General features: G+C 42.8%; 4 protein-coding genes across 4 annotated transcripts; 2 read left to right on the top strand and 2 right to left on the bottom strand.

Annotated features, from left to right (window-relative positions):
• Window positions 1–170: 170 nt before the first annotated feature.
• Window positions 171–3,326, bottom strand: srrd (SRR1 domain containing). Its single transcript, XM_044370625.1, has 6 exons — window positions 2,947–3,326; window positions 2,777–2,817; window positions 1,873–2,084; window positions 1,681–1,779; window positions 862–1,013; window positions 171–775 (listed from the first exon to the last, which is right to left on the bottom strand). The coding sequence occupies exons 1-6, from the start codon at window positions 3,096–3,098 to the stop codon at window positions 535–537; spliced, it is 897 nt and encodes a 298-aa protein (XP_044226560.1). The 5' UTR covers window positions 3,099–3,326; the 3' UTR covers window positions 171–534.
• A 441-nt stretch (window positions 3,327–3,767) lies between these two features.
• On the top strand, window positions 3,768–8,779 carry tfip11 (tuftelin interacting protein 11). Its single transcript, XM_044370602.1, has 15 exons — window positions 3,768–3,955; window positions 4,356–4,569; window positions 4,689–4,866; window positions 4,953–5,109; window positions 5,226–5,353; window positions 5,474–5,635; window positions 5,857–6,048; window positions 6,225–6,404; window positions 6,527–6,661; window positions 6,784–6,887; window positions 7,010–7,178; window positions 7,305–7,548; window positions 7,688–7,830; window positions 7,950–8,115; window positions 8,272–8,779. Exons 2-15 carry the CDS (start codon window positions 4,358–4,360, stop codon window positions 8,616–8,618), a joined length of 2,517 nt encoding a protein of 838 aa, XP_044226537.1. The 5' UTR covers window positions 3,768–3,955; window positions 4,356–4,357; the 3' UTR covers window positions 8,619–8,779.
• A 914-nt stretch (window positions 8,780–9,693) lies between these two features.
• On the top strand, window positions 9,694–17,317 carry thoc5 (THO complex 5). The gene is made up of 20 exons (XM_044370612.1): window positions 9,694–9,822; window positions 10,088–10,192; window positions 11,595–11,738; window positions 11,963–12,076; window positions 12,458–12,555; window positions 12,800–12,946; window positions 13,053–13,167; window positions 13,462–13,594; window positions 13,691–13,768; window positions 13,871–13,914; window positions 14,548–14,647; window positions 15,392–15,500; window positions 15,592–15,693; window positions 15,782–15,878; window positions 15,958–16,069; window positions 16,161–16,264; window positions 16,372–16,459; window positions 16,586–16,701; window positions 16,813–17,003; window positions 17,110–17,317. The coding sequence occupies exons 2-20, from the start codon at window positions 10,094–10,096 to the stop codon at window positions 17,171–17,173; spliced, it is 2,055 nt and encodes a 684-aa protein (XP_044226547.1). The 5' UTR covers window positions 9,694–9,822; window positions 10,088–10,093; the 3' UTR covers window positions 17,174–17,317.
• Window positions 17,318–19,626: 2,309 nt separating this feature from the next.
• Window positions 19,627–24,132, bottom strand: LOC122995379 (neurofilament heavy polypeptide-like). The gene is made up of 4 exons (XM_044370593.1): window positions 23,190–24,132; window positions 21,593–21,792; window positions 21,352–21,476; window positions 19,627–20,983 (listed from the first exon to the last, which is right to left on the bottom strand). The coding sequence occupies exons 1-4, from the start codon at window positions 23,938–23,940 to the stop codon at window positions 19,675–19,677; spliced, it is 2,385 nt and encodes a 794-aa protein (XP_044226528.1). The 5' UTR covers window positions 23,941–24,132; the 3' UTR covers window positions 19,627–19,674.
• Window positions 24,133–27,609: the final 3,477 nt, after the last annotated feature.

Here is a 27,609-nt window from a genome sequence, read left to right as displayed (position 1 = left end):
ATTTTATACCCTTCTAAAGTTTAAATACTTCTCTTGTATTATGCTACTTTCTCACCAAAGCCCCTAGGAAACGCAACTTCATGTCATCATATGTAGCACTGAACTGAGCAGTATAAATGTAACTGTGGTGAGATGACAATAAAGGACAGTAAAAGCACCAGACACATAACTAATACTTAACAGGTAGTTCCTATTCAGTGAAAGAACTGTTTTATTGCTGCCTAAAAGCTTGAATTAATTGGCCCAAGATGCACAACAGTACTTTTTCCTTCTGAATGTTTGCCTGATATCAGACAGATTTGTCAACTTGTTACACTCCGTTTCCATCTTCAGTCAATCAGGCAACTCTGTGGAGTGGGTGGATTTAAAGTCTGGACCCATGAATCCCAGTGTAGCCTTGGGTCTAACTTATCATGAAAGTGGTTCAATTGTGCAATCCTTAATTTGAAACACGTTTTTTAAACTGCACACTGGACATCAATGGCAACGATAAAAAACTGTACAGTTTTGTTCATATCTTGTCAATGTTCTTTCTCAGCTCCGTTCTTCCCTTTGTATGATCTCCAAGTCAGGGCAGTGTTGGTACTGTGGTTCATGTGGTTCTGTCCAGGCGGACTGAGGCAGTTTGTTAAGGCTGCTAGAAGGAAATGTGATGACTGCTGTGTCACTGAAGACGTCAATCAGACGGGACGGACAGGGCAGCGCTCTCTCCTCACACATGTCCGCAGCCTGGCTAATGTACCTGTAGTCCCGCTTGAATTCTCTCTCGATCGCCCTGTTGGGATGATACACAGCAAACGTCACGTCATCTCTGCTCCAGTTTCTTAAACATTATGTCCATCACGCATGTCTGGTACAAACCTGTCCCTCATGCCGTTGAAGCTGTTTCCAAAGATTATCATCAGAGGCAGACGTTGTGTACTCCAGTTCTTCCACAAGAGGTTGTTGTACAGGGCTTTCCCACAATGCATCAGGTAAAAGAGTGTGGGCTTAGTTGCCGACCGCTTCCCCTCCTGCACAACGTAGAGAGACAGATACAATATACCAAAGGATCAGATTAGTGTTCATGCTTGTTTAAACAATTGTTTTTAGATTGATTTGCCACTTTAAGACTGCCACTCTATTCAATATGATATTAAAATCAACCTGCCGAGACTTGAGATGAGTAATCAATCATGGTGAACATTATGTCCCCTTTATTTTGGTAACACCTTGAAATGCTTGTCTATTAATGAATTTGAAAACACATTGTGAAAAGTCTTCCAGGATGGTGCATTCATGTGCTGAAAGGACATGACAGGAAACTAGTCAGGGAACAATCTACATCTTTTAAATGCAAGAAAGAACCAAACTTGCATTTTAATAACGTCCATTTTTCTCTTTTAGATAAGTTTTTCTGCCTATTAGTCCTACTGTACATTCTCTGGCACCTGAGTCTCCCACAAGCTCTTGAACGCACCACACTTTACAAACTAGTCCACACCTTCAGCTCCAATGTCACAACAGCTATCTCCATAGCTACTGAGCAAACTCCATCCTCTGAGAAAACTTTTCAAACTTCTGTTTCCATAGTCGAGAATGAACTTTCACACTAGGTGCTGCTGTCAAAACACCCAACAACACTGGAACGGTCTGTTTTCTCTCCGCATTGTACATCACCAAAGTAAGTGACGAACTGACCTCATTTTCTGTGAGTACAGTCAGACCCAGCTCTCTCAATACGTCCCTTTCTCCAGAGGAGAATACAGGGTCATAAACAGAGCAGTCCTTCAGTGGAATCTGGAGGAGGAGAAGCAGTGAGATACATGGTTTAGACTGAACAATGTCACGTTTTATGTATTTATCTCACTGGATAAATCCACATCCTCTCACCTGCCCTGCATCCAGCAGCAGCAACAACATGGCAAGCTGGAAGCGAGCCGAGACACAGGAGGAAAAGGAGCCCAGACCATAACACACACACTCTAGATGTTGAGATGTTCTGTCATCTCTGCCCTTCTCCACCTGATTGATGGAGACCTCAGTGTCCTTTTTGTTCTCTGGAGGTTTTGAGAGGGATGCTGATCCTGCCACCAGCAGCTGTTCTGAACACAAAGGACACAGAGCTGCAGCTTTAAGGACTGGTTCACATTTTTTCAAGTGTGTCTTAAAACAGTCATATAAACACTGAAAGAGGTTTTCCTTGCTGTAATGATTCCCCCTGTTCATACTGGCTATCAAAATATACCCTTCAAATGTGTTTTCAATGTAAGTGATGGGGGTCAAAATTCATAGTGTGTCCACACAGTCATTTTGTGCAGTAATGTATTTAAAAGTTTATCTGAAGCTTATATGAGGCTTCAGCAGTCTGAGTTAGTCATATCAAGTGGATATCTGCCACATTTACAGTTTAACAAAAATTTCCTCTTTGTGTTGCCCCTGACAGTGTTTCCCTGTTGAGCAGCAGTGGAAGTATAGTAACAAAAAGAGGGAATATGGCACTAAAAAGACTAACGTTGAAATATATCTACTTGTTTTGACTGATTTGGACAGCTGGAGCTTCATATTAGCTTCAGATAAACTTTTAAATACATTTTTGCACCGAGGGAGGCTTGTGGATTTTGGCCCCCATCACTTAAATTGTAAGTGCATTATGAAGGGATCTTCTAATGGCCAGTATGAACAGGAGGAATTATTATTATTATTATTATTATTATTATTATTAATTATTATTATTATTATCATTATTATTATTATTATTATTATCATCATGGCATTTTTTGCCCAGCGGACTCACCTTTCCAATCTTTCCAAAACTCCTCACATCTTAGTTCAGACCTGCAGAGGAAGAGGAGAAGTTACTGACTTCTCTTGAATTTGTGCATAAGCCTGTGGTGAAAATATACATTCACATTCACATGAATAATACTGAGAGTCTGCTGCTTGACTTGACTGAAGACCTCTTACACTGTTTCTCTGATCCGTTTAACAGTTTTCCCAACATCCAGCTGCTCCTGACAGCATGCTGCTGCAGTTGAACACGGTTTAAATGTGTTTGATCTCCGCGCTGCACCTTTTCGTCGCCTGGCAACCTGCCACTCCTCCCCGGTGTCTGACATCTGAGCTAATTCACCGGTAATTTTAGGTACACAGTCATAGCTATGTGACACAAATAACAGTTATATTCAAATCTAAGATATAAGTAAGGCGCTGCCTGGTTTTCACGAGCCTACAACAGGTGGGAATACGTTGAGTGTAACACCCGCGTTTCATCTTCCGGTGTAGGATATTTCTTTCCTAGGATGGCGAAGTCATGACTCGCCCTACTCTGGCTCTGATTGGCTTACCGTGATACTTTTACCCTAACTCTAACTAATCTCACCCCTCATGCCTAAACCTAACCAACCCCATCAACGACGGCAACGAGTACTAGCCAATCAGAGGCAGAGTAGGGCGGGTCATGACTTCGCCATCCTAGATAATAAAATTGGCTCCCGGCGTTAAATGATCTTATTCCGTAAAAGAAATATTGTATTTGTATTATTTAAAAGTTTCCCCTCGATTTAGTCAAATATAATACGGGCAATAAACGAATTGTAGAGCAATTATACAATTACTGCCCATTCATGGTCTGACAACCAAACAACCAAAACAACCATCGTTCGTTATTCGGGGCGTGTAAAAATCTATGTTTTCAAAATTATTTTTTGCCATCTAAACTGCAATGAAGAGGAAAGCATATAAACCAGAATTATTTATAAAGATATTTTGTTTTGTCATGTAAAATTGAGACACATGTTCATACAAAGGTTGTTACAACACCAGAAGTCACCCGGAAGTACTTTGTGTTTTCGTGTGTGGTTCGTACGACGAGGAAGCTAACGTTACCTAGCAATATCTAGCTAAGCTTTTATTACCGCCACAGGAGAAAGGATGTTTAATTAATCTCTAATTAGAGGAATAAATAACCTTTCAGGTGAGTTTGAGTGAAGATTGTTCTCATTGTTCCACAGGACGTGAATTTTACGGATATAGCGAGCAGTTAACAGTAAATGTTAACTTGTCCTCACATTGCGCTTCACAGTGGCGGATCTGTCAACAAGTTCGTAGTTTACTAGAAATACTGGTGTTAACGTTATCTAGCAAGCTATAATAGAGGATGCTGTTTCAACTAATCTAAATCTTAATTGTTGTTGGCTTCATACTTGGGCTAGCAGCAGTGACATGATAATATAATTACAAATCATTTAGTTAGAATAAATAAAACGTACTGGATATATCTTTCCATTTTTGACTGTCAGGGTTTGGTTATTTTGTTTTTTCTTTTTTACATACAACGTTTACTGTCTTTACATGACATTTTTCATGATCTCCAGAGATGTCCATGTCCCACCTGTATGGGCGAAGAGGGGAGGAGGAGGAGGAGGAAGGTGTAGAAATTGAGAGCTTTGAGGTGACAGACTGGGATCTGGCCAATGAGTTCAACTCAGACCGCCGCAGACACAGGCAGACCAAGGAGCAGGCTACCTATGGCATCTGGGCTGACAGGGACTCGGACGAGGATGAGAGGCCCAGCTTTGGAGGCAAGAGGTAAAGCATGGATTTGTGTTTGTTGCACCCCAATGCCTCATTTTCCCAAGAGGAATAGATCACAGAAACGCAAACCACTACTGCACAGTAAAATGAGACAATTGTTTGTGTTTTTTTAGATCTAAAGACTACTCTGCTCCGGTGAGCTTTGTGAGTGCTGGCCTAAGAAAGACTGCAGCTGAGGAGAAACAACAACAGCAGCAGCAGCAAAAAGAAGAAGGCTCTGATGACTCTGATGATGACGCTCCTTCAGCACCTCCACCTCCTCGCGGAGGTGCACCTAAAAAACTCCAGATGGTAAAATTTGTTGTGTGTGTATATGTGTTATATTGTATTATATTGTTGTACGATATGATTTGTCAAAAACTAATTGTTTTTGCCAGAGTAACTTCCGTGGGAACCAGATGCAGAGGTTTGCAGGTGGCATACAGTCTGGACAAGGCATTGGTAGCTGGGAGAAGCACACAAAGGGAATTGGACAAAAACTGCTGCAGAAGATGGGTTATCAACCAGGCAAAGGCCTGGGGAAGAACGCTCAAGGTGGGTAAGCCTAAGGAAGCTGCATTATTTTGATGTTTTGGGCGATATTGTGTGTTGTACAGAAACAACATAGCAGAGCTGATATATTCTGATCATGCACCCTCTTATTGCTTCAGGTATTTTAAACCCTATTGAGGCGAAGGTTCGTAAAGGCAAGGGAGCAGTGGGTGCTTATGGCAATGAACGAACCAAGCAGAGTCTTCAGGACTTTCCTGTGGTTGACTCAGATGAAGAGGAGGAAAAGGTAGAGTGTTTTAGATAATGATCTTTTTCTTGATCTTTTCCATGTAGCTGCTTTGCTAGAAGCATAATGTCAAGTCAGTCATCATTATTTTGACATTTCTCTCAATTTCTGTCTGTGTAGGAGTTTCAGAAGGAGCTTGGTCAGTGGCGTAAGGATCCTGCGGTTTCTGGAGGGAAGAAGAAACCCAAGTATTCTTACAGAACTGTAGACGAGCTTAAGGCTAAAGGCAAGCTGGCAGGGCGGAGTACAGCAGCATCCGCTGGAGAGTTGGCACAAGTTAAGGTATGTTGGAAAAGATTCTTGCATTAACACTCCTTTGATGCTGGCTTACAGGAATGTTATCAAAGCACTATAATTAGATCTTCACATTCCTTAGATTAGGTGTAATGTTGAGATACAATTAAGGAATGTAACTTAATTGTAGTGTTACACTCAAAACAATCCCCTCTGGATAAAATTCTTTGTTATATAAATGTAAGCACATTTTCTCTTCCCATCTTTAGGTAATAGATATGACTGGAAGAGAGCAAAAGGTATATTACAGTTACAGTCAGATGTCCAACAAGCACAGTGTTCCAGATGAAGGTCCACCGAGCATGTCCACACGGGATCAGAAGGGATCTGGCTTTGCTCTCCCTGAATTGGAACATAACCTGCAGCTACTGATAGACCTCACAGAACAGGACATATTACAGGTATGAGCGAAACAAAAACATCTGGCAAATATATTGAGCTCCAACAGGGACTAATGAAGGATTCTCTCTGTATCAGCCACCCGAGGCTTCTTTTATATTGCTGTTACCGCTCTTCTACTCCTCTTCTACACACTGACATGCTTTCTATTCTGCTATCCTATTACCTGCTTCTGTAGTCTGCCAGACGTCTGCAGCACGAAAAAGATGTAGTTGTGTCTCTGAGCCATGAGTCACGGGCACTGCAGAGCAGATTGGATGCAGAGCAAGATGCCATACAGAGAATGGAGGCCGTGCTGGCATTGGTGGAGCGGTTTCCATCTGGGGAGACGGCACCGGGGGAGGGACCCACCCTGCAGGTGCATATGCAATGCGTATATATTGAATACACACAGACGAACACATTCAGACAATGTCTAACTTCACTTTTATCCGGTTGAATCCGTGAAGGTAATTTTGTTTGGTGTTCCTCTTTGTTCAGGAGTGCGCCCGGATCTTTGAGACTTTGCAAACAGACTATTATGAAGAATATAAGATGATGGGATTAGCAGACCTGGCTGTAGCTGTTGTTCATCCATTACTTAAAGAGAAACTACGTTCCTGGGATCCTCTGAAGGTATGTTTTTGCAGTTATCTCAACATCTGTGTTATCCCCTCTTTTGTGGTAACCACAGTAACTACTCTAATTACTTACAGTGAAGTTGCCTCTTCTCAGATTGTTTTCTGTGATTATTTCAGGACAGCTCTTATTGTCTGGAAGACATTGGTCAGTGGAGAGCAATCCTGGAATCTAGAGACCTTCACTCCAATGCCCCAGATTCAAACATGGACCCTTACCACAGGTCATTATGTACACGCAAACACACAGTCATGTATTTGCATGGATACATTTTACTGGCTAGATTTTACAGACTTGTTTTGACTGCTTGTGTTTGTGACATGTATGATGTGTTTTTTTGACCAGAGTGCTGTGGGAAGTGTGGATACCAGTCATGCGGTCCTGTGTGTCAGGCTGGCAGCCTCGTATGGTCGGGCCAATGGTAGACTGTGTGGAAGTATGGGCTCCTCTCCTCCCGCCGTGGATCCTGGATCACCTACTGGAGCAGCTGGTTTTACCCCGGTTGCAGCGAGAGGCAAGACAGACACATTTAGATGAAGAGAAACTCCACTGTTTTTGAAAGAGCATTTGGTTTCATAACTTCATAATCTGAAAAGCATAAGTTCCACCTCTAAACCTCTAAATGTTTTCTATTTAATAGGTGGATAACTGGAATCCTTTAACGGATACAGTGCCCATCCACTCCTGGATCCACCCTTGGCTGCCTCTGCTCCAATCACGTCTAGAGCCTCTTTACCCACCCATCAGGAGCAAACTGTCTAATGCCTTGCAGCGGTGGCATCCCAGCGACACCTCGGCGCGCCTCATTCTGCAGCCGTGGAAAGATGTTTTCACACCAGGAGCATGGGAGGCCTTCATGGTGAAAAACATCATCCCTAAACTAGGTATGTCTTCATCAGTGACAGTCAGAAGTATACCACAGCAATTGAAGAAAATGTATTTCACAGCACCCTTTCTTATCCTGTCCCTCCTTTTCCCGCTGATTAATCTTCTTTGTGTGACGGCTTCTGTTTGCCTCCACAGCTCTGTGTCTGGAAGAACTGGTTATTAACCCTCACCAGCAGCAGATGGAGCCCTTTCACTGGGTGATGGACTGGGAGGGCATGCTGTCTCCCTCCAGCCTTGTGTCCCTGCTTGACAAAAACTTCTTTACAAAGTGGTTGCAGGTCTGTAAAGATACTTTACATGAAGTTAGAATTATTCAGATATAATTAGCCACATTTAATTTGATTAAATCATTTGTTATGTTCCTCTGTTGTGTCCGTTTGGGTTTTGTTGATTGTAGGTCCTGTGTTCATGGTTGAGCAACAGTCCGAACTATGAGGAAATCACTAAGTGGTACCTCGGTTGGAAGAGCATGTTTAGTGACGTCTTGTTGTCACAGCCGCTCATAAAAGAGAAATTCAATGAAGCGTTGGACATCATGAACCGTGCAGTGTCTTCAGGCATGGGTTTGTATTACACACAGTCTCAGACCACATCGAACAACATGCTCTACAGAATTAACTACACTGACTTGAATATGTACCAAATGCCTCAATATATAAACTCATGACAATTACGGTACCAAAACATACTACAACACTTGTTCTTTTTCATGTCCACAGGTGGATATATGCAACCCGGTGCAAGGGAGAACATTGCATATCTCACACAGACAGAGAGACGAAAGGACTTCCAGTACGAGGCAATGCAGGAGCGCAGGGATGCTGAGAGTGTCGCTCACAGGGGCATCAGTGCCGGTGTGCCGACAAACTTCAAAGATCTCATCCAGACCAAGGCAGAGGAGAACAACATCGTCTTTATGCCCATAGTGGCCAAACGGCATGAGGGCAAACAGCTGTACACATTTGGGCGTATTGTCATCTACATCGACAGAGGGGTTGTGTTTGTGCAAGGAGAGAAGACCTGGGTGCCCACATCTTTGCAGAGTCTGATAGATATGGCCAAGTGAGTGTAGACCGGCTGATTCTTTGTCCTGCCAAGTGTAAAAAAAAAAAACAGAAGTACAGCAAATGTTTGCTTTTAATGTAACTTCAGTGTAATGAAACTTTGTCATATTTGTCTTTGTACATTTTAAAAATGTCAGAATTGTGAATAAATCATTTTTGAATACCTGTGATCTACTTTGACTGTCTTAATCTGAGATGGAGTACATATGGTTAAGAACTGATCGTGCAGTATACTGCATGCGATTGGTTACTTTTATGAAGGTTTTCTATGCAACGTTTTTCATTACAAGTCAACTCTGCTTTATGGTAAATGCATACAGCAGCAAGTAACGTGTAGACATACAGACACATGGATACAGTAACTAATCAAAAGCCAGAGAAAATAGGAATGTTTTCAGTTTAATTTTGAATATGGACACAGTTGTGAGACTTGTGACAGATCTTATCAGGTGGCTTTGTTCCAGAGAACGACCAAAGTAACCAAAAGCACCCTCAACAGATCTCGGTTTAATTCAAGGTACAGGTAGAAAACCACCACATGACCTGACTGGATTATAGTCAATGAGCATGTCATAAACTGGTAAGATGTAACCACAAAACAGTATACAGTATAATATATAGACCGTTCACCAACTGGATCACTTATTGCAGAATGTATAAATATACTCAGTGTATTTTTCAAGTCCCCCTCCACTCAGAAATGTGTTTTTCTTCTTGTTTCTTCAGGTGGATGTTTGAGCCTCACTGTGAATTCACAGAATGATGTATGTGCAGAGTTTGACACTAGACATTGTTCCAAGCGGAGGATTTTTATGTCTTAATACATGTCTGGAGGGGATCTTTAATAGTGCGACAGGGACTATTATAGTTTTTAGACAGAGCACTTATACTATTAATATGTATGTGCATTTTAGTTTTACTACTTCTTGACCTAGTGTTAAGTGTTTCTGGCAATGTAAGGGGAGGGAATAAAGTCATTCTTAATCCCTTTACAGTAGTTAATGTTTTAGAGTTGCAATGCTTTATTGTAACTGTAGATGGTGTTATAGTTACTGCTTTTCTCCTTCGCCTATCCAGTCTGATGTTTCTGGCGCGGCAGGGCTTCCGTCCTCAGTCAGCGCCTGCGGTGGAACAAATTGTGTTGTTCATTCATGTGCAAATACGCACGATTTTAGAAATTTCAGACATATTTTGCACATTATCGAGGTATGTGAATATTGTTAGACATCTTATCAGTCACTGAATATGTCGATCGATAGTTATATTCGAGTAGAAATCTGCCTTTTTGAGGCTACAAGCTCACGGTTGTTAGCCGAGGAGCTACCGTTAGCCAGTGTTTAGCTTCCATAAGTTAGTGCTAACAGTAGCTTCCTTGCTCATAGGGAAAGATTGTAGGCTCATACTTAACTGACCCTGGCTAAATTTCAGTTTCACGGTTTGTCTGACCTGTATATTCCTAATATGTTTCTAGCCAGCAATGTCTTCGGACGCCCTGAAGAAGCGAAAGTCGAAGGTCCTTCGCAATGAAGGAGGAACCCCAGAGATAAAGCGAGGACGAGGAGACGGCGAGCAGCAGGTAGGACACCGCCGGGATGGACCAGCTGAGCGGGGCCGACCAGCACAACAGTGCGAGGAGCGTTTAGAGAGACCTCCAGCCCAACAGCTGGTGTTTAAGTCCAATATCAACAGTATACAAACCTAAACTATGTCCAATTACTGTTCCCAAGATCAAGATCTTGAACTTTGAATCTTAATAACATATTTAAAGTAAATAGTAGGTGTGTTTGAGTCACGAAATACTAGAAACATCATATCATCATTGGCAGGCAGCAAATCTATAATAACGCAATAAAAATAATGCATTTACCTTTGTAAAAACAATAGTTACAAAGTGCCTCACAGAGCAAAACAAAGCGAAAAAACAGAAGCTAACAGCAGACTACAGATTGAGAACAGGAAAATGCCTGTCTGCAGAAGTGTGTTTTGAGAAGTGACTTGAAGATTGAAACTAAGATGGTGAGCCTAAGTTCTTCTGGTAAGGCCTTCCAGTGTCGAGGAGGCTTGACGGTGAAGGCTTTGTCACCTCAAGCATAGAGATCCTTGCCAGAGGTCTGCAGACTGGTTCATAAGGGGTCAGGAGTTCAGAGATGTATTTTGGAGCATCCTGTTTAGCCTGGAACGCGGTCTAAAAGTACAGTTTTAAAAATGATCAGAGTTTAATCATGAAAGTTTCAACAAAAATTTACTATTAAAAGTTTTACAAATGAAGAATTTGTCCAACAACTGTGGGATTAAAATACATTACATGTCACAGGTATTATTGTATTTACCCTTCTGCATTTTACTGGTCATCATCACAGAAAAGAATAAACATTGTTAAACCTGCTCCTGGGATCTACATGATGGTTCTTATGTGAGCAAAACATTAATATTTTGTTGATGGATGCACCAAGATAGCAAGTACTAGATTGGATGTTGATATTCTATTTTTTAAAAAGCCTTGTAAGTATGAGTTACAGCCAATTAATAGATTAGTCAGTTAATCTGCAACCAGTTTGACAATGAAATAATTGTTTTAGTCATTTTGTCAAGCCAAACATTTTCTGGTTGCAGCATCTCGAATGAGAGGAAGCTTTTCTGTGTCGTAGAAGATGGTAAACTGAATTTCTTTGGAGTTTGGACTTTGGGTTTTTTGACATTTTATGGACAAAAGTGATGAATCGAAAGATTAACGGCAGATTAATTAATAATGAAAACAATCCTTAGTTGCAGTCCTAGTATGAGTCATCAAGCTCAACTTTTGGAAATTTTGGATGTCCGTCAACTCAGTCACGCACTTCTGCTCTGAAAACACAATTGAATTCCTGCTAGTTGTGCTTGGACTTGACATCAGTAAAGGGAGTGAGCTCAATGTGGTGCAGGGCTGATCATGGTGTAATATACTATTAATATTTATGTTGATTTTATCATTTTTCCAGGATGTGCGTGTATATAGTGAGGAGGTGGAGCTTGACGGCAGGGACCCTGAGCAGGACTACCTGCAGTACAAAGAGTCATGTGAAAGTCTGGCCACACTCATGGGTGAGATCCAGGAGCTCAAAGCCAACGGAGCCAAGGAGGGGGTGAGATTCATACTTTGAAAATACACACAAATTAGTCATTACATGTGTTGGATTGGATATGTCACTGTAGAAACCCCCAGCAGGAAGTTAATCCATACAATAAAGTATGTTTTTTTTTTTTTTGTGATTGTAATGCATTACAATCTGGTGTACATGATCCAGACAAGGCTGATTATCAGTTTTCACCTCAGTAATGGAGACTAACTTGTGATGCCTCTTCTCAGTGCGCTGAGGTCGAGCGGAGACGCATGCAGAGCTGCATTCACTTCATGAATCTGAAAAAACTCAACCGTCTGGCTCATATGCGACTGAAGAGAGGCAGAGATCAGACACACGAGGTAACTCCCACACAACTCTCAAACACCGTCCCACATTTATGAGATTTTAAAAGAAATACCAGCTTATGTTAAGTTCACTCTGTTTCATTCATTTGCTGAAAAAGTGCTGCCTCAACACCCTTTTGTGCTGATCACGAAAGGCAGGTCGAGTACCAAGCACTTTGTTTCTACTTTGTAACACCTAGCTGCTGCAGCTGCTACTGTCAGCAAAGTAGGCTCTTAAACGCCCTCGGGCTTGTTATTGTTTAGAGTTTATCGATCCAGACTCCGAACTTGCTTATAAATCCTTGTTCTTGTCGAGTCTTCCTTCTGAATCTTGGTGTACTTGTATTTCCAAATCAGCTTAACCATTGCCTTTTGTTTTGTTCGTCTCTCTCTCAGGCAAAGCAGAGAGTGGACGTGCTGCACCTTCAGTTGCAGAATCTTCTGTATGAAGTTATGCATCTTCAGAAGGAGATCAGCAAGTGTCTGGAGTTCAAGTTAGTACAAAATATCTCATTCAACCAAAAGAGGACGAAGCCAAATTACTTAACATGAAAGTCAACTGAAGTCAAGCCTGATTCTACACAATAGGAACAAAAAAATATTTTAATAGTTAGTTATACAAGTGTTGCAAGTTGCTTAGTTGGAGTGAAGCTTGTAAATATAATTTGTTACTTGTACTGTTGATAGTTCATACACAGGTTTTTGCAGTGGTGGATAACATCTCTCTCCCTGTCCCAGGTCTAAGCATGAGGAGATAGACCTTGTGAGTGAGGAAGAGTTTTACCAGGAGGCACCGCAGGAGATTTCCAGGCCCCACCTCACGAAAAACGATCCCCACCAGCTCACACTGGCACGACTAGACTGGGAGCTTGAACAGAGGAAGAGGTATGCAAACCTACGTACACCTTTGTAGCGTGACGTGCTTTATCAACCAGTCTTGATTTCTGAGCGAGCACGGAGTAGCTGTTTGAAAGTTTGTGCTCGGATGCAGGTTGGCAGAGAAATACAAGGAGTCTCAGGCCACAAAGGAGAAGATCCAGAAGAGTATTGAGGTGAAGAAGGAACATCTGAGAAGCTTGCAGCCAGGACTGAACGCCATCATGCAGGTATAACCTCCATCAATGTGCCATATTGGAAAAGTTTTACTCATTTGAACTTAAATAGTAACACATCATCATTCTGTTTTGTTCCAGTGTCAGCAGCCTGGAGCACTGATGTGTTGTTCATTTATTATGTATGATATTGGACATTTAATTTATTTCCTTATTTGCTCGTAAAGTGGTCTGTCCAGTCCTGTTAATCTTTTTTTATCATTTAGGTGAAGGTCTTAACTGCAGTGCTACTAATAGACCGTGTATGTATTCCTCTGAATGACATCATTTATCTCTCTCCTCCTTTAGGCCTCTCTCCCAGTGCAGGAGTACCTGTCTATGCCTTTTGAGCAGACTCAGAAACAGACAGAGATTGCCCGACACCTGCCGCCTCCCCTCTATGTCCTGTTTGTTCAAGCCAATGCCTATGGTCAGGCCTGTGGTAAGTAGTCATTAGAGTGTATTCTCTCTCCAGACACCGTAGAGTGGTGGGTGCAAGCCTTGATTATTCTTAAATTGATTTGTGTTTTCATACCAGACAAGAACCTGAGTGTGTCCATCAGCGGTGATGTGGATGAGGCCAAGGCTCTGTCCAAACCTCCAGAAGATTCCCAGGGTACGAAACACTACTATACACGGCTGCCAACATTTTTTTTTTTTGTAAGAGATGCATCCCCAGCAAAAGAATCATAACAATAACTTGTTTTGTGTCTCCCAGATGATGAGAGTGACTCAGATGCAGAGGAGGAGCAAGAGAAAACGGTGAGTCTCAGGCCTGGCATTACTTCAATAAAATACACACACACACACACACACACTGAGGTCAGCGAGTTCAGCCGTCTCCTAATGTACCTGTCTCTGCAATGGACACACAAACCGTCCCTGAAGCCCAGGCTGACACATATTGTGGTCTGATGGGTGGGGGAGCAGCAGGTATTGATTACTTCCTGTGTCCGGATGAGTGCCAGCTGGGGGATTCTGGGAAATATTTACCAAGAATGGCAAAGTGACTGTAACTTGAGCCCATCTCTGTCATGCACACTCGGCATCAAACCACTGTTCGTTTTTGTTGTCAGACTGCTATCTGAATGTTTCTGTAGATGTAAAGTAAATATATATTTTGTGAAATACTCACATGTGGGAAAAAATGTATTTGGTTGCAAACTGTGTCTCTACATCCGTCCACTTCTTTTTTTCGATCTTTCACCACTTCCAGCCCTTTTAAGTGCCTCTTTCTCCTCCTATCTGTCATAGCAGATATGCGATATGCTTCCCTCCAAGCAGCTGAAATTTTATGCTAATTTGTATTAATTTATTTTGTCAAACATGCACTTTGTTTTGCTTTCATTCTCATGTCTCGTTTCCTTTGCTTTTTTATTCTCTTTCATTTCACAGAAGAGGAGAAGGCCAACTACAGGCGGCCAGCTGGACGACAAAAGACGAGAGATGCTGAAAAGGCACCCGCTGTCCCTCTGCTTAGACCTCAAGTGTAAAGGTAACTCACTCTACTTGCTTGATGGCTTAAAATGTCAGTCTGCACAAAATAAGTCATTCTGTCCTCATGCGGTATTTTTAAGCCCAAATGTTTTCAATGCGTCTGTGAACGTGACCATATACACATAACTCAATACCTACCAGATAGCGTGTGAAATAAAGTAAGCGTGACCCATTCTGCTATGATGTCATGACACCACTTGACCCTTGTGTTCCCTCTGCTGGCGATACAAGGAACAGTGACAGATTATAGGGAGATCTGCATTGCAGGCGAAACTCTACCTAAAGGGGGAGGGTGGAGTTGAGAGAGATGCGTGCAGCACTGTGGGTCTGCAGCACCTACAACATGCTGTAAGCATCTTTCCTCATCACTGGTCTTTCTCTAACTTCTACTTTTATCTCTAGTAGCTTCCATCTCCCCGGTTGTCTGCGCTGCTGCAGTCAGTTTACTGCAGTAAAAGCAAACAAAAAGGAGTGGCGAAGGTGTCGTGAGTGACGGTGTGTCACTGAGTTCAGTGTGACTGCAGAGAGTGGAGCGTGAAAGATGACCATCAGCATAGTATGAATCCCCCGGGTGCCGCTAGCATCCATCCTGACCACACCCTGTTATAGCTCTCTAATTTGCTGCAATTTGAAGTAAACCCCGGGGGCTGCTCACAGGGAGGATAAATGAAAAGAGAGAGTGTTGAATTAAGCTAGTAATGGATTAGTTCATTACCATGTGTTATCCATCTTGTCTCCACAGATGGCAGCGTCCTCCATCTATTCTTCTACTATCTGATGAATCTGAACATTATGACAGTGAAGACCAAGGTCTCCACATCCACAGACCTAAGCACAGCCATCAGTGCAGGGTATGTGTGTGTGCGTGAGAGTGTGTGTGTGGACATTTGTCTCCCTCTTTGTGGCCATGAAAGGAACATCTAATGACGTCTTCTTTTGCAGGGACCTGCTGAAAGCAGATACTCTCCTCAGCTGTCTCTTCACCAGCGACCAGGGAAGAGAAACACCCAATCCAGCTAACCGCTATCAGTTTGATAAAGTTGGGTAAGGATATAAAATAATTCAAGGACAGAACAAAATGTGAAACAAATCACCTTTTTTTGAATTAAACAAAAATTTCCCATTTCTTTAGGATTGTTTCCTTTGCTGATTATGTGGAGGAGTTGGGCCATCCCTACATGTGGGTTCAGAGTCTTGGTGGACTACATTTTCCCAGTGATGCGTCAGAGGTGTGTGTATGTAGACATCAAGTATCCTCCAGTATCGCACAGATTGTGTGTGTGTACTCACGTTGTTTGTTTTTCCCAGGGTGTGCGTGTGGGCAGTTCTCTGAGCGCCAGCCACATGGAGAGCACCATTAAGCTGCTGAGGGGACGAGTCCAGTCCCGCTTGGCTCTGCATAAACAGTTCGCCTCTTTAGGTACAGTATCTGTTAACAACCACGCGCATTAAATGTCCCTAATGAAGAGATTGTAAATTGTGATCAAGGTCGTTTGCTCTCCTGTCCTCAGAGCACAGCATCATCCCTGTCTCCAGCGAGTGTCAGCATCTCTTTCCAGCCAAGATCATCTCCCGTTTAGCTCGCTGGACCACCATCACACAGCAGGAGTACATGGTATAAACACACTCACGGATGTTTTGAATCACCTGTTCTGAAGGTGTTTATTCAAAAAACACATAATAAAGCGTCTTTCTCACTGTGATATTTCTCTTCTTTGCAAGGATCTGCCATTTATACGTCATGTGACTGATGCCGGTCTGGCAAAGGAGACTGATCTGTACTTTATGGCTGTGGTGGAGAGAGGCACAGGTAAGAACGACTACTAATGTGGCTTTTAATTAATGCTTTAATTTTTAAGGGGGCGGGGTGTTTTTGGTCTTTTTTTTCTTTTTTTTGTAATTAAACAATCTTCCTCCATTTGTCTTTTTCTCTCAGCTCGCCTCCAGGCTGCGGTGGTGCTGAGTCCCCGCTACCCAGAAATCTCTCCTCTTTTCTCCCTCTCTCTCAGCTGGAAGGGAGAGCGCAGTGGACGCACCGACGACAACCTTCGAGTATGAACATTTTAATAGCGATCATGTCCTCTGTTGCTGTACAGGCTCATTTTATGCCTCATCAAACAGGGTTTATCTGGCTCTAACTGACTCATCTTTTACTTTCTTTAGGCCATGGAGAGCGAGGTGAACGTGTTCAAAAATGAACTGCAGGGACCCCGCCCAGGACACCAGCTCCTGACCAATCAAATGTCACGCCTGTGTGTCTGTCTGGATGTGTATTTGGAGACTGAGGGACAGGATGACAGTGTGGAGGGACCGCGGGAGTTTCCCCGTGAAAAGATGTGCCTGCGCACTGTCAGGTACACACTAACAGGGAGGAATTAGTAAACTCTTCACACCCGATTAGTCACAGACTCACTAATTAGATTTATCTCTGATTTCTGTCTCTGCCTCTTTGAATTTCAGGGGTCCAAATCGTCTGAAGCCATTCAAGTACAACCATCCTCAGGGCTTCTTCAGTCATCGTTAAAGCTGTCCATACGAGTCTCCTACTATGCTTCAAAACTCCTTCTCCTTCAAGCTTAGCTTTGTGACTCTTTAAACACACTGTATACCTTTTTAAAGTCTTTATACCAATTTGGAAATAAAAAAACACCTCGTTATTTTCTTGAAATAGCATGTATCTGGTCTCTTTAAGTCTCTATGGCAGCACATGTTTTGTTATATGGTTTAAATTGACCTGTTTTATCCCTCTGCCTGCCTCTCTACCCTCACCTCTCTCAGATGCTCTATTTATAGGCGTCGTCTGCACTAGCTTATTAGTATGCTGTTGTGATCCAGTGCTGAGTCACTTCCACAGAGAATGGTGTCCATGGAATATTTAACGTACCGTCTGCAGCCTTTGACCTTTCATTTATCATCCTGACTGCTGTAATGGAAGCAAAAACGTTGTTGTTCAGGATACTGAGAGCAGTTCAATCACTGATTACTTTCATTTCATGATAAGCTAGCTGCAGTCTACACAAGCGTTTGTGGTAAAAATGTCACTCTCCTATTGTGTCATACATTGAAGAACAAGGAGGAGGGTGTAATGTAATCCAGACCTCATAGATTTATGGATAAGGAAATGTAGATGGAAGGAGAAAAGGAGTTGTCAAGCTTTGAGACAAGGCCACTGGCTGTACAATCGGCACAGTGTCAGGTGGATACTTTTTTAAAAAAATTTGGGTGTTGTAGGATTTTCTGTCACAATAGGGAAAAGAGTGTTACAATTGCCTGATTACAAAGACTTTTACTGATATTCAAATTACAACATAGCAGTGATAAACTGTTTAGAAATCTATTCATAGTGAAAGTTCCTTCTTTGAAGACTGTATTATAGGTTGTGAGCTTTGCCATTTTACTTCAAGGGGCAAAATAAGAGATACTTGCAATAATGAAAGCTCAAAATCACAAAAGTAAAGCACACAAACAAAATGAAGCTCGTCCTCTCTGAAATGGCTGCTTCCAGTCCCTCGACGAATTGATGTAATATAAAATGCAGCAGAGTATCTCAGTGAAGTCAAGTTACTGAGTTCAAAATGTAGTCTAATAATAGTGCCAGAACACTAAAATGCTTCTCAAAAAACAATGACATGAGTCAAAGGGATTCATTACTTCAACATTTTGTGTTTTATGTGGTTGCTGATCCTATTAATACTCGACCATCTATCAGACGCAGTGAGATTGGATTTAGAGGAGACATGATGTGGAGGGAACGCTGAGATGATGCCAGGAGTCAAATCCCTCAATGTCAGCCAAATTGTATCCAAAGTCATCTCTTAAATTCATAAATGAAAGCTGCTTTTGCCACAAGCTGCAGCACCATCAGCAAATCCTATTAAAAATTCATTTTTTTCTGTACACGACCGCAGAAATCAGAGTGGCTCAGATACTACTATGAGTTATGACCATGACGACTATGACTACGATTATTAACTAATTTTGTGTGATCTCATAATATATACACATCCTATCAAACACATGATAATTATGATGATTAGAAAGGGGTAAATATGGTGCGTGAACCTTCCTTTTCGCAGTGATGTAGAGATGGGGAAACAAGGAAGAAAATTTCGTCTGTTCAGTGTGAGCAAGCAGCACTGCTCCTGATTATACATGAGGGTGAGGAAGGGTGCGGCGGCTGATGCGGGTGGGCACAGCTCCCCCTCTTCTTAGCCGCAATGCAGTGCAATACTTGCAGCATTTACCTTTTAGGCCTTGCACCTTGTATTTATTCTCGTTCATAAATCTTCACTAAAAAGGTCAACGCAGGCTACTATAGATTCTTTTTTCTGCAGTGCAAACAGATTAAGAAAACTCCCGAAAAGCCTCTTGTGTTTGATTTTTTTTTCATTCTTTATTTATCTGTTTCATATTGCATATTCTCAGCAGTTTATACATAGCACAGTCATCATTGTTCTAGCATTGCAGACCAGAAGAGTGAGACACTACAGTTCACCTGTCAGGAGAAGCTGCATTAAGGTGCACAACAAGCATATTCAAGTCTTTCTTGCTGATGTATCTGTAAATATAATATAGACATTTGTATCTCCTTAAATATACATTTTTTATATATTCAATATCTGTCACAATCTTAAGCTTGACATTGTTTTGACATCTCTACCCTTGAAGGCCTGTGTAAGAACAGGCCCCTGCGGTCCCCGTCGGCGGGATTCAGTTTTAATGCACTTGTTATTTATTAAAGACAGTTGTCACATTCAGATAAAGAGTTTAGAGCATTCTGCATTCACTACAGTCATACATCAGAAGCATCAGGGGTGCGTAAATGACCATACTTGAGAGCAGGGGGTTATTTGCTACGTAAATCACTATTGCTTACATACCGTCACCTGCTTTGCTTTGGACACTAAGTTGCCCACCTGAACAGCTTCCAGCCCCTTTGACCTGACTCTTTACCCTCCCCCCCTCCCGCCCTCCCTCATAGTTCTTTGGCATCTCCACCTCGTCGTGCCCTGAAAAGCATCAGTCTTACTTCTTGGCCTTCTCCTCCTTGCTCTCCTTTGATTCAGTGCCGGAAGATTTCTCTGCCTTTCCTCCTTCCTTCACGTCCTTACTGTCGGCTGCTTCTTTGCTAGCTTCCTTCTTCTCCTCGGGCTTCTTCTCCTCTTTCTTGCTCTCTGCTTTCTCGGGTTCAGCTTTAGGTGCGGGCTTCACCTCCGGCTTCTTCTCCTCTTTCTTGCTCTCTGCTTTCTCAGGCTCTGCTTTTGGGGCGGGCTTTGCCTCAGGAGCGGCCTTCTCTGGTTCAGGAGCAGAGGGCTTCTCCTCCTTGGCAGGGGGAGCACTCTCTTTGGGCTCAGACTTGGGGACAGGTTTGTCCTCTGCTGGCTTGCTGGGAGCTGCAGGTTTTGAAGGCTCTTCCTTCTTTGGGGCTTCATCTGCTTTGCTCTCTTTCTTTGCGTCAGGCTTGTCGGCCTTCTCTGCTTTGGCCTCGGGCTCTTTCTCCTTGGGTTCTTCCTTCTTCTCTTCCTTCACAGGTTGCTCCTTCTCCTTCTTTTCCTCTTTGACAGGCTTCTCCTCCTTTTTCTCCTCTTTAGGGGCAGGGACAGGCTCGGCCTTCTCTTTTTCAGGAGACTTTGGTTCGGGGGATTTGGGAGCAGGAGATTTAGATTCTGGGGATTTGCTGGGTGGAGATTTTGACACTGGTGACTTGGGTGCAGGTGATTTAGACTCATCTCCTGCAGGGGATTTGGCTGCAGGGGACTTCGCAGGTGATTTGGGCATCGGGGATTTGGCTGGTGGTGACTTAGATTCTGGTGATTTTTGTGGAGATTTAGATTCTGGTGATTTGGCAGCAGGAGATTTGGGTTGAGGAGATTTGGGTTGAGGAGATTTTGAAGGAGGAGATGCAGCCTTTTCTGGAGATTTGGCCTTCTCTTCTTCCTCAACGGCCTCCTCTTCTTCTACCTTCTCACCCTCTTCCTCCTCCTTTTCCTCCTCTACCTTTTCTTCCTCCTTCTCTTCCTCTCCCTCTCCTTCCTCTTCCTTATCTTCCTCTGCTTCCTCACCTTCTCCCTCCTCCTCTACTTTGGTTTCTTCAGCTTCCTCTTCTTCAACTGCTGCTTCTTCTTCTTCTTCTTCTTTCTTTTCCTCCTCTTCCTCCTCTTCTGCCTCCTCTGTCACCTCTGTCACCTGGGTCTCATCTGTCTGTTCCTCCACGATGACTGTGTCTGAGATCTCCTCGCTTTTCACTTTCAAGTGAGTGGAGATTCTGCTTTCCAGGTAGGAGTACATGCCTCCTCCTGACACAAAGCGATTCTCTTCTCCCTCAAGTAGCTTCCTGTTTTCAAGACAAAGACATACAGTCAGGGAAAACATGAATTACTTAACAAACCAAACAAAACAACAGCTCTCACTAATCCATCTTCTTGTGTTTTTATTGTGGGCAGAAAACGAATGCATTTCAGTGTAAAGCCATCATCAGTGTCCAGCATCTTTACACTGAAACATATTCGTTATCTGTCCACAATAAACCACAAGAAGATGGTTTAGTGAGTGCTGTTGTTTTGTTTGGTTTGTTTAGTCTTTATCACAACTGTGCACCCTATACAATCTCAAGATTTGGAGTTGTGTGCACTGCTACTTAGTACTAAACATTAATTACTTGCCAGGATCAAATTATATCTGTGGTTATTAACCATGACCAACCTATAAGCAGCGATCTCAATATCTAGAGCCATCTTCACATTCAGCAAATCTTGGTAGTCCTTCAGCTGGCTGGCCATCTCCCATTTGGTGGTTTTCAGCTCGTTGTCCAGCTGATTGATGGTCTCCTGCAAAATGAAAAGACACAGCCTTATTTGTCAAATGCTGGTGAAATGAAAGGTGCAATGAATTGCCATATTTTGTTTTCTCCTTGAGAGATAAGATGGTTGTGCTGATGTCCTGCCTGTAGCGAGTTGAGGTCGTCATGGTGTCTGTCTTCACTCTCCATACGCTGCCTCTCCAGTGACTCCTTGGTTCCCCGAAGAGTCTCAAGCTCAATGGTGCGGCTCTGGAGCTGACGACGGTAGTCCATGATCTCCTCCTGGCTTCCACGGATGGCATCTTGGTTAGACCTGGCAGCCTCAGACAGGCGCTCCATACGCACTGTGGGAATTGCAGACACACATAGGCACAATAGATGATTTAGAAGTCACATTTAATATCTATGTATGGCATTTCGCTGTGTCACACCACTGAGTGGCCTACATCCCAAAACAGTTTAATGTGACCTGCATACACACTAAAGAAATTCAGCATTGTTACCCAGTGCCTGCACTGTTGTTTTATTTTTTGTCATGAGACACTTTTCATCTCTATTCTCTTCTTTGCCTTGAAGCCCACAGAGAGCAGACAGACACCACTGAGAGCCTGAGTAACCTTGACAGTGTCCATCTGTCAGCCGCTGGTCTGACTCAGCTCCCTCCCTCCTCTGCCTCTTCTGAGCATGAATGATCCACATTGCTGCAGTCAGCTGGACACCACACAGGAAAGGTCATTCTGTTTGCACCTTTTGTTGATGATATCAAGTCAGTATGTAGATGTGCCACAAGGGCCAATGTATAGATCATTAAGTCCTTTTAGATGCAGCTGAACTAATGTTCACGTTAAAACCTTATTGGCCTTCACAGTTCTGTTTGTCAGCAGCACTGTGGTACATCTGTAGATGATACATGACCCGAATGATGAAGCACTACTTGTCTTTTCTGACTACCACGAAAGTGACCTTGAAACGACAGTTCTGTTTATAGATGTTCAAGGTAAAATCAATCAACACAACAAACAGACGCATATGCAGCGCGCATGGGACGCGAGCAAGAGCACACCCACTGTTACCCAGACTGAGAGTGCAAATTAATCACAGTCTCCTTTCTGTGTGCAATCTCACTCCTGCAGTGCTCCAAATAAAAATGATCGTTCTGCGGCAACGATGCACCCACAGAGAGGCGCACATCTAAACTGGAGCTCTTATTATTTAAATCTTGAGCTTTCCGCATTTTCTATTTGCACTTTCTATTCATCTTATCTTACTTGATACATGTAATTATTCTATAAAACTTCATGAATGTATCTGTAAGTTTGCGATCTGACAGGTTGGTTGGATGAAGTTCTAACACAGGGACGCAGAGGTTGCATCTCATTTACAGTCACCTCTCCTCAAAAATGTTAAAGTTCAAACACAACCATCCGGATCTGCATAATTTTGCAGTCAGCATACTTAATAGTCCCCTAACAAAAAGTAGGCCCTAAGTGGCCCCTGCAACCGTCATATGTCCTCTAGTTAAAACACAACTAATTCACATTTAGTTACTGAACGCGTTACAATGCGGCCAACAATTACTAATTAAATGTTAACGTAAATTTCAGGGATGTGATTTCAGCACCACGGACAGAGAGCAAATATTAACCTTCTCTGCGCACTGTTAAACTCACACAGAATCTTGTTTTCTGTTATGTCAAAACTTTAAAGCTTTTTAATATTTTTTCTTTTTGTACAAACTTACCTTTGAACCAGTCCTCGGCGTAAGTGGAGCTCTTGGATGCGTGACTGTCGAGCTGAGAGCGGATCTCTCGCAGTGCGCTGGTGACGTCCGCCTTCACCGTGTCCCGCAAATCAAAGCTCACCTGAGCCCCCTGAATCTGGGCGAGGAGCTCGGCAACCTCTTCCTCATGGTTCTTCTTGAGAAAAACGGCCTCCTCTTCCAGGGCACGGAGCTTCTTGTCCAGCTCCAGCCGTGTCAGCCGGCACTCCTCTACGTACTTTTTCATGGCCCGGGCAGCAGCCTCCAACTCTTCCCGGTTGCGCGCTTCATCCTCCAGCCTGGCCCGCAGGTGCTGGATGTCTTCCTCCAGGTGCTCGTGTTCCAGAGCAGCGCGGGCCTTCTCCCCGGTCAGCTGCTGCAGGAGACCCCTCAGGTCGCCCAGCTCTCTCTCGTAGTGATCCCCAATCGCGGTGCGGCCAGCCTGGCTCTGACGCAGCGCTGCCGCTTCTGCTTCCAAGTTGCGGTTGTGCATTTCCAGGTTGCGCACCTTGTCGATGTAGCCGGCGAACCGGTCGTTCAGAGCCTGGAGAATCTCTTTCTCGCTCCTCCGAGACATGTCTCCGTTGAAGGTCTCAATGCTGTCGGCAGAGGACGGCTGGCTGTAGGTGAGGCGGCGGCGCTGGGAGTGAAACCCGCTGGAGGACACGGAGGCAGGCCGAGCCTTGCGGTACGCGGTCGGGCCGAAGATGTGGTGGTCTACCGTGAAACTCATCTTGGCTGAGTTGGAGTAGCACTGACTGCAGCAGGAAGGGAAGCACAGGGTTTATATAGGAGGGAGGGAAAACTCACTAGTCAGCACCAGGACACACTCTACTTAAAGAGATATCTTTTCTCCATAAAACTGTTGCCTGCGCAGAAATATATTCACACTGATCAGTTTAGTACCGGGCCGATGAGTTGTGATTTAACAGAAGGTGTTAATGAGTTATAGTTTACTGAAGCAGCAGAACTCCAATGGTACTTTTATATCATATAGAAGGCTTTTCAAGCATCACTTTTCACTTTCTACCTCAATGTATTTTCTGCATAAAACATTTAGAAAATAGACTACATTTTAAATGACAATGGCTTGATTTGCAGCTGTCAGTTGCAATTGCTCTTCATACATGGCACCGATAATTTTTTAATTGTGTTTTAAATATTTGAAAATTCATATTTTGATTATGCTGTGACTTCCTGAAGTTATTGTGTGTATGTGTGATATTGTGTGTGTGTGTGTGTGTGTGTGTGTGTGTCTGTGTGTGTGTGTTCTGCTGATGCTCTCTGTGGTTGTAGCCTATTGCTGCAGTGTGAGTTTGCAGATCCATGCCAACACCCCTGAGACTCCACTCAACTGCTGGGCCATTGACAGACTCATTGACAGCCTCTCTCTCTCTCTCTCTCTCTCTCTCTCTCTCTCTCTCTCTCTCTCTCTCTCTCACACACACACACACACACACACACACACACACACACACACACACACACACACACACACTCACACATATTTACTTAGGTCATTTTTGGGGACATTACATAGACTTACATTCATTTCCTGGAGACTAACCATAACAACTACTTGCCTAATCCTAACCTTAACCCCAATCTTAACCACTGACCCAAAAATCAGCTTTTTCTCAATTGGGAGCACAGTTTTTGTACCCAGCTGGACAAACCATCCTCAATTAACTGGTCTTTAGTCTGAAATTTGTACTTGAAAGTAGGCTATGTCAGAGAAACCTATTTTAAAGCTGTGTTGCAGGCCATGCATGACATGTGACACACACACCACTGATATAAAACCCCCAAACAGCGGCAGCAGCAAAAAACAGTAACTTTAGAGTGCATGCACACTAGGAGGTGTGCCGAGCTACGATGATACAGCATTCACACGAAAAACAAACTGAGCTGTCTCTGAGCCTGTACAGCACCTATTGATTCCTTAAACTCAGGGTGAGTGAGTTTACTCTGCATCCCTTAAAGGAACAGGGAGAAGTGTGTAGGCTACATGCATTTCCCTTGAGGTGTATATTGAAGAATAGATGGGTCAGCATGCAGTCATTTCTCTGTATCAGCCTATTCTTCATCCCTGTGAACATGTGTGTTGTCAGCAATGACACCCTGGGGACCATGTAGCACCCAACCCAAGACCTCAGCCTCTCCTCCAGCTGTAGTGTGATGTCTGTTTCATTGCTTTAAGGTAAAACCCCACACAGGTTTGTTTTCTGAAGTTCCAAATGTGTCCTAATGCATGTCGGTGGTGTCTTCATGAAACATATACAATTACAATTTGTTTTGCACCACATCTCACACGCTCAGGAGCATATAGGACAGAAATAACACACATCACACCCCGTCCTTCTACTAGCTTCATGTTTTATAAATGAGAGTAATGCAGCAGAGTGAGCAGAATTCTGTTGTGATGAAGATCCCTTGTTCAGTATAGCTCATGTTCCTCAATAGCTTGTTATTTGAACCAACCACAAAAAGCCGAAGTTTACAGAAAAAATAGACTTGTACATTTTCATATTGTGTTAGAATATAGGCTACCTCCTGGAGAAATATTACAATCAAGCCCACATCTGGGGTTTATTAGCAGTGATGAAGGTCAGAACTCATCATTTATCAAGCAAAATATGATGGTTTCAGCTTCTTAAATATAAGGATTTATCTGTCGTACATGATTGTGAATTGAATACCTTTGAGTTTTGGACTATTGATTGGACAAAACAAGCTATTTGAAAGCACTGCTTAGGACTCTGGGAAACTGAAATGGTAAAAGTGACATTTTTGGAAAATGAAAAAGAAAAAAAGACTCTGTAGATGACTTAAAAATTAAAATAATTATTAGTTGAAGCCATAGTTGGTCGTAGGCAACACCATCAGGTAGCTGTCTTTTATTAGTTTACCAGCCAAAATCCCATTTAGGACAGAAAAAATTGCCAGCAGATAACACAGAGGAGACAAACTGTCCAGTGACAGTCAGTAAAACAGACAAATTATGGCTGTTGTTAGTTTCTCAAAAGGGACATAATCTGCATAATCTGGGGTTATCACTGCAACATTTTTAATCAAAGTTTGAAGCCTCACCATGTAGATGACATTGAGAGGGACAGGAGAATAGGAGGTGGGAGGCTTTTGCCATGTAACGACCTTGTCCTTGACGGGAATGTATGGAGAGACAGAGACAGGGAGGGAGAGAGAGAGAGAGATGGAAAATAGCAGGATCGATGCAGAGGAAAATGCCAGAAAAAAGTTGAAACCCAACCCAGGAGAAAGAAAGACACAGGGAGCCGGAATGAAAGGTATCTTTTGTGCATGTATGTGTGTGTGTGTGTATTCTTATTGAGATGCAAGTATATGAGTGTGTAGTGTGTAGCAGTGGAAGTCAGGAGCTTCCCCTGTTTTTCCACAGTGTTATATTTAGAGCTTTCTGTGATTTGAGACAATGAAAGAAAGGAGGATCAGTGAGGATGTGAGGAAGCCAGACAATGGAGGCTGTAGACAACAGGGAATGAGATAATGCACTGATGGAGGGATGGCACAGAGAAAACAGAGAGGGATGAGAGGAGAGGAACTGGGTGAGAAAAGAGGGAGTCACCTTGGAAGGGACAACTAGAAAAAATGGCTGTCCTGGCAGTCTCAAGGATGACTCAGCTGCAATACAATTAAGGCCTTGGATTGCGTTTACTTGCTTTGAACCTGGGGGTGTGCGTGCATGCATGTATATACATGAGATTGTGGCAGCCTGCCACTTTGGCCAATGCTGCCTTTTTAAGCAGTCAAAGGCCATCAAACTGAGTCAAAATTAATGCACTAATACAACTATTAACATTTCTTTATTCTATTATCAGAAGATTTCTGTTGTTTCCTATCAAATAATGGACATCTTGTATTATCCCCACTAACATCTCTTTATTTTATTATCAATAGATTAAGACTTGCATTGTTTTTGTCTTGCATCATTAAGGTCACATTGAAATTGTACCAATACTAACTTGATACTTACTTATATTACTTATATATATTATTATATATTTTATTCTATTAACCAATATTGTTGTTCACATTATTTTTGTTAATTTCAGTCGTTAACCTTGTCTTTCATAATTGTAATTGTGCTTTGTCAACACAAGCTTATTGAAGTTAATTGAATTGAAGTGAATTGAATTGATCGTACAATTTTAATTGTGTCTGTATGTTTGTGTGCAGAGTTATGAAGAAACAAACAGCAGCCGCACTTCACAGTTTAGTTGCAATGTGCCATCCAGAGACTGAAGGATCCAGACAACAGCTGGACTGGACTCTGTCACAGCACCACCTGCTGGGCTCTAAGCAGACTGTCAATTTCACTTCCAAATATGTCCACAGGGGGCAGCAGAGCCCCGCAGCAGTAAACTCA

The sequence above is a fragment of the Thunnus albacares genome, chromosome 2, assembly GCF_914725855.1.
Source record: "Thunnus albacares chromosome 2, fThuAlb1.1, whole genome shotgun sequence".
Lineage (NCBI taxonomy): Eukaryota > Metazoa > Chordata > Actinopteri > Scombriformes > Scombridae > Thunnus > Thunnus albacares.
This window is presented reverse-complemented; position numbering and strand designations above follow the sequence as displayed.

Excerpts from the sequence above, each read along its gene's own strand:
- srrd (XM_044370625.1), bottom strand. The coding sequence starts at position 3,098 with ATGTCAGACACCGGGGAGGAGTGGCAGGTTGCCAGGCGACGAAAAGGT. Across the intron at positions 2,818-2,946 it reads AAACGGATCAGAGAAACAGT|GTCTGAACTAAGATGTGAGG; the intron begins GTAAGAGGTCTT and ends CTTCCTCTGCAG. Across the intron at positions 776-861 it reads TTCAACGGCATGAGGGACAG|GGCGATCGAGAGAGAATTCA; the intron begins GTTTGTACCAGA and ends TCATCCCAACAG.
- tfip11 (XM_044370602.1), top strand. The coding sequence starts at position 4,358 with ATGTCCATGTCCCACCTGTATGGGCGAAGAGGGGAGGAGGAGGAGGAG. Across the intron at positions 6,405-6,526 it reads GGGAGGGACCCACCCTGCAG|GAGTGCGCCCGGATCTTTGA; the intron begins GTGCATATGCAA and ends CTCTTTGTTCAG. Across the intron at positions 7,179-7,304 it reads TACCCCGGTTGCAGCGAGAG|GTGGATAACTGGAATCCTTT; the intron begins GCAAGACAGACA and ends TCTATTTAATAG.
- thoc5 (XM_044370612.1), top strand. The coding sequence starts at position 10,094 with ATGTCTTCGGACGCCCTGAAGAAGCGAAAGTCGAAGGTCCTTCGCAAT. Across the intron at positions 13,915-14,547 it reads AGGAGGAGCAAGAGAAAACG|AAGAGGAGAAGGCCAACTAC; the intron begins GTGAGTCTCAGG and ends TTCATTTCACAG. Across the intron at positions 14,648-15,391 it reads CTTAGACCTCAAGTGTAAAG|ATGGCAGCGTCCTCCATCTA; the intron begins GTAACTCACTCT and ends TTGTCTCCACAG.
- LOC122995379 (XM_044370593.1), bottom strand. The coding sequence starts at position 23,940 with ATGAGTTTCACGGTAGACCACCACATCTTCGGCCCGACCGCGTACCGC. Across the intron at positions 21,793-23,189 it reads CGCCGAGGACTGGTTCAAAG|TGCGTATGGAGCGCCTGTCT; the intron begins GTAAGTTTGTAC and ends CAATTCCCACAG. Across the intron at positions 20,984-21,351 it reads ATTGAGATCGCTGCTTATAG|GAAGCTACTTGAGGGAGAAG; the intron begins GTTGGTCATGGT and ends TCTTGAAAACAG.